Source organism: Schistocerca americana, chromosome 4 (genome assembly GCF_021461395.2).
Source record: "Schistocerca americana isolate TAMUIC-IGC-003095 chromosome 4, iqSchAmer2.1, whole genome shotgun sequence".
Classification (NCBI taxonomy): Eukaryota; Metazoa; Arthropoda; class Insecta; order Orthoptera; family Acrididae; genus Schistocerca; species Schistocerca americana.
This window is the reverse complement of record NC_060122.1, coordinates 784,771,815-784,783,538: the sequence shown is the minus strand read 5'-3', so window position 1 is coordinate 784,783,538 and position 11,724 is coordinate 784,771,815. Positions and strand designations below refer to the sequence as shown.

General features: G+C 46.1%; 1 protein-coding gene across 1 annotated transcript in view; it reads left to right on the top strand.

Moving 5' to 3' along the window:
• Positions 1-387: 387 nt before the first annotated feature.
• Positions 388-11,724, top strand: part of LOC124612796 (probable cytochrome P450 303a1) — a 139,324-nt gene continuing 127,987 nt past the window's right edge. The window contains exon 1 of the mRNA XM_047141199.1: positions 388-476. Coding sequence (XP_046997155.1) covers positions 466-476 — 11 coding nt within the window. The 5' untranslated portion in view covers positions 388-465. The remainder of the gene's footprint in view (positions 477-11,724) is intronic.

Below are 11,724 nucleotides of genomic sequence, written 5' to 3'. Positions count from 1 at the left end.
ATTACAAGTAAAAGGTAATTTTTTTAATGATTTTCGCCGTTCCTCAGTTGTTTCTATATTCTTTTGGTGTAACCTTAACGAACGACCAAATCAAAGTAAGTAACGATTCGTTGACCATGCTAGCCACTAAAACAACAAAAAACAGAGGATATATAACGTACCCAGACTGAATAATAAATAAAAAAGTCATCACTCATACACACAAGCAGATGCACACACACACACACACACACACACACACAGACACACACACACACACACACAAACAACAACAACAACAACAACAAAATAATATTAAACTACATACAGACGGCGCAGCACGAACAAAAGGCGAACTAAAAATACGTAGCGACAGTTGGTAACACGACATACAGTTAAGAAGCCAAACCGAAACACAGTGATTGATGAAGCGTAGTGTGGAACCGAAATGAGTTCGTAAAACGCAGTAACTCTGACATCCTGGATATGCTCACCATGTAAGTACAACTCCAGGACGGTACACAAGCACTAACAAAAGCGGAAATGATAAACAGATGCAAATATCAATTTAGTATCACGAAACTCGCGTTGCAAAAAGCTGTTCCTCGCCTAAAAAAGGAAAAACTGAATGTAATAACATTGTTATGTAACGCAAATACAGACTGCATTATAGCCCACTGAACTTGCTTCACAAATAAAAAGAAGTGAAACGCGTATGTCGAATAAAAACAGCCTTTCATTTAGTTGCATTAGATGAAGCACATGCCAAGAACAAGTAAAACGTTCGATACGGAAAGGGCAGATCATTTTAAGCAATTTTATGTAGTGGCCGAAAGTGTCTGTTACATCAGAATCAATCTTTGTTTCTTAAAATTGCAGGTTACTTTAAAAAACAGTTTTTGTCTGAATTACTCGATAGGATTACATCGAGTGATCACAGTAGATTTGACAACGAGATTTATGAGAAGAGCGATGAGTTCAGTAGAATTACATCACAATATTGCCAACGCAATACACACGTCTTCTGCAGAGGATACACGGAGAAAAAATTTACATAATTTTAACCAATTCTGAAGGCCGCTGCCTTATCTTGGGTTAGGTCAGTTTCAGCAGAAGACGCTGTCCCGTGGCGGCGTGGACATGGTTCTGGCGGGTTCCATACGAAAGGGCTGGCCCGGTTTGGGGCGTCGTTTCCAGCAGACGGGAGCCAGGTGCTCCAGCGGAGGCTGTGATGTAACACTTTCACTGGAGCCGAGACGAGCTCAGACTGGAGAGCTTTCTCCAGCACGCTCGCTTTCCCACTGCCGCCGGAAGTCCTCCGCATCCGGAACGTGCGACACCGTTCAGCGCCGGCTGACCTCTACGTCACAGGCGACGGGACTTCACAGAATGGGTTACCAGAACACGAGGGCAAGCTGGCATGTTCTCGGCTCCGTACACAGCTGGTGTCGATATCAGTGGAATTTCTGATTTCGTAATGTTTGTACATCACGTGCAATAGCGCAAGTCAAGCGAAACCTTGGGCTTCGTAATGGTTTTGTTATACGTCGCTTCTCAAGCAGTGGCGGTGCCCGTGATTCTACAGTTACATCTGCACTCCGACGTCCACCTTACGGTGTGTGGCGGAGGGTACTTGTGGTATCATTATCAGTTTCCCTTTCCTGTTCCGTTCGTGAACAATGCGTCGGAGGAACAACTGTTGCATTGGCAAGCCTCCGCATGAGCTTGGAAGTCTCTGATTTTCCTATCACTACGCCAGATACATTATCTGGAACGAACTGGTGTGTTACTTGACTTTGAAATTGGGTATTCGTAATTAAAACAGTAAGCCTCTTTGAAAGGAACAATGCATCCCTTCTACAATTTGCCACTGTAGTTGTTTGAGCAGTTTTATATTGCTGACCCCGTGAACCTACGCAAAGAGTGGCATTTTGAAGAGTTAGAAGAACATAACTTCAAACGCAGCCAAAGATGTGAAAGAGAGTAGAAGGGAAATGATGCTGAGTGTGAAATTACGAGCTGTCACAGTGACAAATATGAAAAGAATGGGAAAATGATACAGTCTGCCCATATAGAATAAAAGTATAATAACTCAAATAGTTGAAATACAGAGCAGGCAGATACATTGCTTGGACGCCTGTTAGTGCACATAACGTGGTGCGTGTCCACCCTCCGCCTTCATTACGGTTTGAGCTCTACTGGAGACACTTTCAGTGAGGTGCCTGATTTGCTGTGGAAGAACGGCAGCACATTCTTCCTCAAGAGCCGAAACTAGAGAAGATAGTTATGTTGGACAGTGGGGTCTGGAGCGAATTTGACGTTGTAGCTCGTACTAAAGGTGTTCCATTGGGTTCAGGTCGGGGCTCTGAGGACGCTAGTCCGTTTCGGGGATGTTACTGTCCATAACCCGTTGCCTCGCAGATGCTGTTTTAAGACAGGGTGCACTGTCTGCTGATATAGATAGTCATCGAATTAAAGCTGCTCCTTTGCCTTGTGCAGTACACAATGCCGTAAAACGTATTCGTATCCTTCCACATTTAGAGTTTTCTTAAGCGAAATAAGGGGGCCACACAGTAAAGACGGAAAACACCTTCATGTGATAACACAACCTCATTCGTACTGCACTGTTGGCATTACACTTGATGGCAAGTAACGTGCTCCAGGCATTCGCCAAACCCAAACCCTTCTGTCGGATGCCTCAAGGTGTAGAGTGATTCCTCAGTCAAAATCACTCGTGTCAAAGCATCCACTCTCCAGTGGCGTCGCTCTTTACATAAGCCCTTAGCATCGCTTGGCACGTGTGGGTTATGAGAAGCTGTTGGACCACCGTACTCCATTCTTTTTAACTCAATACGTACAATCACTGCGTCAACTGGACTGCCGGTAGCACGTTGGAACTCACAAGTTGCTTTCTTGCGATTTTTAGCAACCACCCTCCACGATGCTCGACGGTCCCTGGCCGTCGGTACACGAGGCCTGCCTGTCTTATTTTAGCTGTGGTTGCTCCTTCGCTTTCCACTTGACTAGCCCTTCACCAGCATTCGACTTGGGCGGCTTTAGAAGGGCTGAAACGTCCCTCATAGACTTGTTACTCAGGGGACATTAAACGACTAGTCCAAGTTCGAAGTAACTGACATCTCCTGTCCGACTGCTGTTACTGCGTCTGTGCTCACAACATAATGTTCCCCGCGTCCTTTTGCAATGGTGGGTCTGAATCTCATAGGAGTGTCTGGATACTTTTGATCAGATAGTATATAGGGGATGTACACTGAGGCGCCAAAGAAACTGGTATAGGCATGCGTATTCAAATACAGAGGTATGTAAACAAGCAGAATACGGCGTTGTGGTAGGCGAAGAGATTGAAGAAACATGTGATGAGATAAAATAAATTATTCAGATAGTTAAAGGAGACAAAATTTAATTGTGATAGGGGACTGGAACTCGATAGTTGGAAAAGGAAGAGAAGGAAAAATAGTACGTGAATATGGACTCAGGGAAAGGAATGAAAGAGGAAACCGCCTGATAGAATTTTGCGCAGAGCGTAATTTAATCATCGGTAATACTTCGTTTAAGATCCATAAAAGACAAACCAGTGACGATTCGTGGTGCCCTTCTTCGTATACCTTCAATATTCCCTTTCAGTTCTATTTTGTATGGGATCCCAAACTTATATCCTTTTTCTTGTGCTTTTGTCCCGCATTAGATACTTTATGGGGTGGCCGGATTGATCTCTGTCCCAAGATAACATGTTTCATCCTCCTCACTGAAGAGGCCGAATACCCATTAAAAATTTTCGTTGGATATCCCATGTGATCGTACTTTGGTCAGTGAATGCTGGTGCGGTACTGAGTTAATTTTTCTTTTGGGAACGCAAGAAAAACTGTATTTACCTGACTTACCACAACCCATGACTTTCAGGGTATCACGTGACCAGAACGCAAGGTCCGATTCTTTCCGAATCTGAGCTGGTTGGCATGGAAGAAGTCATGCTGCTCAAGATACCTTATTCCGTTTTAGCTCAGACCATGTTGTAAGGCTTTGCAAGAGAGATGTCAAAACAAACATAAAATATCGTTGGTAAAGCCGAACCAAATATTACTCGTTCAAAGACTACTGTATACAAAGTAAATACGCCAATATCTCTGCAAAAAGAGGTCAACGATAGTAAGAAAATAATTGGAACTGAAAAATTCAAACAATCAGAAACAACAGAAAGAAGCTCTTTTAGAAGTAAGTTCTTCAATTTAGACGCCCGCAAAGAAAATAAAAATTTAAAAAAGCGCCAACAAAATGGACAGAAGAAAGAAAAATGGGACATAAACAGAAAATAAAGTACTGGAAAAGAAGGAATCAAAGGAATAGAAGTTATCTGATCTCAGTTGGTCATTGCACAATTTGAGGGAATATTTGAGAACTGCGTCTTAGAACCATCAGAACATGTTATAGTGTATATTTGCTAACACGCAAGCAATTTAGTACCAAGTCTCGAATTAACACTGCATCAAGTTAAAGGGAGGTTTCTTGGTATCAGATACATAATTATTTAATAGTTGCATTATTTGTCATATAACTGTAGAGCCAAAGAACTGGTACACCTGCCTAATATCGTGTAGGGCCCACGCGAGCACGCAGAAGTTCCGCAACACGACGTGGCATGGATTCAACTAATGTCTGAATTAGTGCTGGAGGGAACTGACACCATGAATCGCTGTCCATAAATCCGTAATAGTACGAGGAGCGGAGATCTCTTCTGAACAGCACGTGGCAAGGCATCCCAGATATGGTCAACAATGTTCATGTCTGAGGAGTTTGGTGGCCAGTGGAAGTGTTTAAACTCAGAAGCGTGTTCCTGGAACCATTCTGGACGTGTGGGGTGTCGCATTGTTCTGCTGGAATTGCCCAAGTCCGTCGGAATACACAATGGACGCGAATGGATGCAGGTGATCAGACAGGATGCTTACGTGCGTGTCACCTGACAGAGTCGTATCTCGACGTATCAGGGGGCTCATATCACTGCAACGGCACACGCCCCACACCGTTACAGAGCCTCACCAGCTTGAACAGTCCCCTGCTGACCTGCAGGGTCCATGCATTCATGAGGTTGTCTCCATAACGGTACACGTCCATCCACTCGCTACAATTTGAAAAGAGACTCGTCCGACAAGACAACATGTTTCCAGTCATCAACAGTCCAATGTCGGTGTTGACGGGCCGAGGCGAGGCGTAAAGCTTTGTGTCATGCAGTCATCAAGGGTAGGCGATGGTGTTTCCTTGAACGGTTCGCACGCTGGCACTTGTTGATTGGCGAGCATCGAAATCTGCTGTAATTTGCGGAAGGGTTGCACTTCTGTCACGTAGAACGATTCTCTGCAGTTGTTGTTGGTCCTGTTCTTGCAGGATTATTTTCCGGCCGCAGAGACGTCAGAGATTTGATTGTTTACCGGATTCCTGATATTCACGGTACACTCGTGAGATGGTCGTACGGGAAAATGCCCACTTAATCGCTACGTCGGAGATACTGTGTGCCCTCGCTCGTGCGCATACTACAACACCACTTTCAAACTCACCTAAATCTTGATAACCTACCATTGTAACAGCAGTAACTGATCTAACAACTGCGCCAGACACTTGTATTATATAGGCGTTGCCGACCGCAGTGCCGTATTCTGTCTGTTTACATATCCCTGTAATTGAATAACAGTTTCTTTGGCGGTTCAGTGTATGTGCATCTATTGTCTTACATATTTTTCAGCCGTCACCAAATGCAGGAAATGTTCCAACCCGACCCCACCCTGCCTCCCGTCTTGTTCTGTCCTGCCTGCATGCATGCAAGCAAGGATTCGGTTGGAAATGGTGTCATAAAGCCACTGTATCCTCTCCTGAGGCATACTAGCCGACAACTGTTTTAACTCATCCTTGATAGCCTGTATACCAACACTGCTACCGAATTGACGTCCTAGCTGGTTGCATACATATTCTATAGGGGACAGATCTGGGAATACTGCTGTCTACAGAATTACCTCAACATCACGTAGACAGTTCGTAGAGATGGTGTCTTGTTTGGACGAGCATTGTTCCGTTGAGAAACGGCACCACGATACTGTCGCATCAGAGGTAACACATGAGGACGCAGGATGTCAGTGACGTATCGTTGTGCTGTCAGAGGCCACTCAGTCACTACCAGCCGTGGCCTGAAGTCATACCCGGTGACTTCCCACACCATGACGCCAGGTATGAGACCGCTGTGCCACTCCAAAACATTGGAAGAACGGGACGTTTCCCTAGAGCGCGCCATACTGACCGACGATCGTCGTCCGGGGTAGCGCAGAACCACGATTCAACGCTGAAGCCAGTCATCAGTAAGTCAATGCTTCCCGATGACAGCACCACCCCAAGAGTAGCTGTTTGCGTTGCGGAGTCCGGCTGCTGCCAGTCTCCGACCAATGGTGTACGTGAAACAGAATGTCGCAAGGAATTCATTATTTGTTCTAGGATGGCAGGCACAGATGTGAAAGGGTTACGATGTGACTGGTGCACAGTATGACGATCCTCCCTTGTGGTGGACAGACGGGGTCGACAGTAACCATGGCTACTAGTATGCCTGCTGTCACATTCCCAGGCGGTCCGATGTCGGGCCACTATCACATCTGAATGTCCCACAAGTCCCGATGTTGCATGATTCGACCAGCCAGGCAAATGCAGACTCACAACGAGACCCTTTTCAAACATTGTCAGGTGCTGATAAGGCTGTCTCACACGCGTAGTGACATGTCCTTGTCATTCACAGCTACCGCTCAACGTACGCGCTGTTCACGCCCCTTGTATCATTTACCAGGTCTGTTAGCAGCACCACAAAGAACATCACTAATGCACTTCGGTGGGCGTTCTACCTGACACAGACAATTGCAACTTTAATTATTTACATGGCGGCCGATGGTGTGTACACAAACGAAGTTGCATTGACATCCGGATGCTTGATATTTTTTTGTCAGGCAGAATACATGGAAGCTTTGTACCACCGTTTTCTTAAAAATTAAAAAAATAATTGACAGTAATGTCCATTTTATTTATATTACACTACTGGCAATTAAAATTGCTACACCAAGAACAAATGCAGATGATAAACAGGTATTCATTGGAAAACTATATTATACTAGAACTGACATGTGATTACATTTTCACGAACTTATGGTGCATAGATTCTGAGAAATCAGTACCCAGAACAACCACCTCTGGCCGTAGTAACGGCCGTGATACGCTTGGGCGTTGAGTCAGACAGAGCTTGGATGGCGTGTACAGGTACAGCTGCCCATGTAGCTTCAACAGGATACCACAGTTCATCAAGAGTAGTGACTGGCGTATTGTGACGAGCCAGTTGCTCGGCCACTATTGACCAGACGTTTTCAATTGGTGAGAGATCTAGAGAATGTGCTGGCCAGGGCAGCAGTCGAACATTTTCTGTATCCAGAAAGGCCCGTGCAGGACCTGCAACATGCGGCCGTGTATTCTGCTGAAATGTAGGGTTTCGCAGGGATCGACTGAAGGGTAGAGCGACGGGTCGTAACACATCTCAAATGTAACGCCTACCCTTCAAAGTGCCGTCAGTGCGAACAAGCGGTGACCGAGACGTGTAACCAATGGCACCACATACCATCACGCTGGGTGATACGCCAGTATGGCGATGACGAATACATGCTTCCAATGTGCGTTCACCGCGATGCCGCCAAACACGGATGTGACCATCATGATGCTCTAAACAGAACCTGGATTTATCCGAAAAAAAGGCATTTTGCCATTCGTGCACCCAGGTTCGTCGTTGAGTACACCATCGCAGGCGCTCCTGTCTGTGATGCAGCGTCGAGGGTAACCGCAGCCACGATCTCTGAGCTGATAGTCCATGCTGCTGCAAACGTCTTTGAATTGTTCGTGCAGGTGGTTCTTGTCTTGCAAACGTCCCCATCTGTTGACTCAGGGATCGAGACGTGGCTGCACGATCCGTTACAGCCATGCGGATAAGATGCCTGTCATCTCGACTACTAGTGATACGAGGCTTTTGGGGTCCAGCACGGCGTTCCGTATTACCCTCCTGAACCCACCGATTCCATGTTGTGCTAAAAGTCATTGGAACTCGACCAACGCGAGCAGCAATGTCGCGATACGATAAACCGCAATCGCGATAGGCTACAATCCGACCTTTATCAAAATCGGAAACGTGTTGGTACCCATTTCTCCTCCTTACACGAGGCATCACAACGTTTCACCAGGCAACGCCGGTCAACTGCTGTTTGTGTATGAGAAATCGGTTGGAAACTTTCCTCATGTCAGCACGTTGTAGGGGTCGCCACCGGCGCCAACCTTGTGTGAATGCTCTGAAAAGCTAATCATTTGCATATCAGAGCATCTTCTTCCTGTCGGTTAAATTTCGCGTCTGTAGCACGTCATCTTCGTGGTGTAGCAATTTTAATGGCCAGTAGTGTAATGCCCTACCTTACTTTGTTGATATTCGCACGTTAATATTGGCCATGTACTTTAACCAATTGTGCACTATCCGCATGGAACCTAAATTGTGACCGTAAACCGTTAAAAAGTGACCGAATGGAGCATGACTTGATCTGCGTTTGGGACGTATTAGGATCAAATCGGCGTCCGGCCATCGTTTCCCGATGTTCGCTAAATCGATTAACGCGAATACTGAGATGGTTCTTTTGCAAGGCGAACGGCAGATTTTCTTCCCCTTGCTTGTCCCGGCCCAGCGCCTGTTCCGTCTGTGGTGTCGCTGCTGCTGAAGGGACTCAAGCCGCGCGGTCAGAGGCGCCATGTCACGGATTGCGCGGCCCCTCCCGCCGGAGGTTCGAGTCCTCCCTCGGGCTTGGGTGTGTGTGTTGTTCTCAGCATAAGTTAGTTTAAGTAGTGTGTTAGTCTAGAGACCGATGACCTCAGCAGTTTCGTCCCTTAGGCATTCACACACATTTGAGTATTTTTTTGAAGGTACTCAAGACACCAGTCTTAATTTCCTCTTCCATCAGAAGACGAGCAGGAAATGCTCGATACCAGTCACAGGCTCAAAAAAATAAAGTTGTTTTAACTGTTGCGACTGGCTGCCTTTAGATGAACGTAACCAGACAAGTACCTGTCCAACTCCTGATTTTTTAAATAATCAAATTTCATGAATAAAACAACTCCGTTATAGAAAAGCAAATTTTTCACATATTTCATTTTTTATGAGGGCATATCTCAGGAACTATGTGTCCTAGAATGATATAATTTTGCAGGTATTTTCAGTAGTATATGCGGATACTGTCTGTGAAATGTGTTGTTAATATAGTTAGTAATAAAAAAGTAACAAATTAAGACGTCATGTGTGACACTGATGTTTCACGGTATGAAAATCGAAAATGTAGTAAGTGACAAACTTTTTTTTCCTTTCATCATTTATTGGCGGGTGTCAGTGAGAAAAAAATTTTCATAGCGGATTGAAGTTGTGTATTAAGCGTGATGGACTCATTCTCAAATACTGGATGAATGAAATCCGGGTAATTTGCATCTCGTGAACTACACTGTCTCAAGATATAGACACATTTTCTAGCTATGGTCTCTGACTTATTGTGTTAACGTAGGATCGTGTAACGTAATATAATACACTGCTGGCCACCGTAAATGCAACACCAAGAAAGACAAGAGGTAGCACAACAAAATTTATTTTGTAGATAACATGTTGACCAAGTATCAAATGATTACGTTTACAGACGTCTGTGACATGTGGTTCCTGCCAGAATCAGTAGCCAGAGTAGCCGCCATTGTTGGAGATCACCGCTGCCACACGTCTCGGCATTGAGTCAAAGAGACGTTGGATGTGTTCCTGGGGTACAGCAGCCCAAGCAGCTTCCACACGTTGCCAAAGATCATCTGGTGTGGCAGCTGGGGATGTAATCTGGGTCACTCGTTGAGCAACCATGGACCACATGTTTTCTATCGGCGAAAGAGCCGGAGAGCGAGCCGGCCAGGGAAGCACTTCAATCTCGTTGTTGACGGAGAACCTTTGGACAATGCGTGCCACGTGTGGTCGCGCATTATCCTGTTGAAATATGGCTGTGGCCGAGCCCTGAAGGTAAGGAAGGACAACTGGCTCCAGCACCTCGGATATGTAGCGCCGGCTATTTAAAGTACCGGCAATGCGTACTAGAGGCGTGCGAGAGTAATATCCAATACCGCCCCAAACCATAATACCCGGTGCAAGACCAGTGTGGCGGTGCATAATGCAGCTGTCCAGCATCCTCTCTCCACGGTGTCTCCACACTCGAATTCGACCATCGTGGTGCTGCAGAGAGAAGCGTGCCTCGTCAGTAAAGACAACGTCATTCCATTCTGCCGTCCACATCCGTCTGTCATCACACCATTGGCGACGGAGACGTCTGTGGTTCTGCGTCAATGGTAGACGAAGCAATGGACGTCTTGCGGACAGACCACTCTGCTGTAAACGGCGTCGAATGGTACGCGCAGACACTGGATGATGCGTTACAGACGCAATGTGCTGTGCTATGGTTCGGGATGTCACTGAGCGATCCGTCACTGTGATGCGCACAATTTGCCTATCAGCACGTGCAGTGGTGCACCGAGGTGAATGCGATCGACCACGTCGGTCCGTCGTACCCTCCTGCATCCAACGGTCACATATCCGCAATACAGTTGTTTGGTTTCGTCCAACACGACTGTCCGCATCTCGTGGTCGTGCGGTAGCGTTCTCGCTTCCCACGCCCGGGTTCCCGGGTTCGATTCCCGGCGGGGTCAGGGATTTTCTCTGCCTCGTGATGGCTGGGTGTTGTGTGATGTCCTTAGGTTGGTTAGGTTTAAGTAGTTCTAAGTTCTAGGGGACTGATGACCATAGATGTTAAGTCCCATAGTGCTCAGAGCCATTTGAACCAACACGACTAGCGATTTCTCCGTATGATAATCCACAATCTCGGTAAGCCACTTCCTCTGTCGAACTCGGATTCTTGATCAAACGATGTTCGCTGTTGTCTACGAGGCATAACTGATCGTCTTGTGAAACAAACACAAGGTAAACACACGTACCGAACGTACACTCGTCGAAATCGCCAAGCCTTAAATGGCGCTATGAGGTGGCGCCACAGGCGCGCGTGATGTGCGTCTGCGCTGAAATTCTAATCAGTTGCATATCTCATCGCTGCAAACCCATGGTGTAAATTTCACTTGATTCGGATGCTTCCTGCAGGGTGTTGGATTTACGGTGGCCAGCAGTGTACTTCTTAATGGATAGATTATGACAGTATTTTCAGATTTTAAAGTCGGTCAGTATGTACGAGGCCTGTTCAGAAAGTAAGCTCCGATTGATTGCCAAATTGAAACCACAGTGAACATCAGAAATGTTTTACTTGTAACAATTAGCTACACCTTTCAGCTACTTCTCTACGTAGTCGCCGTTCTGACTTAGACTTTTGTCATAGCGTTGTACCAACTTTTCAATAGCCTCATCATAGAAGGCAGCCGCCAGCGCTTTCCGCCAATTCTCCACGCTGGCCTACACCTCGTTGTCTGTGTCAAAATGTTGTCTTCAAAGACAGCGGTTCATGTGACCAGAGATGAAACTCAGGGGGAGACAATTGCGGACTATATTGTGGGTAATCTCACATTTCCATTTGAAAACGATGCAGGAGCATCTTCATTGCCCCTGCAGAATGCGGCTGAGAATTGTCTTGAAGAAGAAACAGCACGACAGTTATGTAA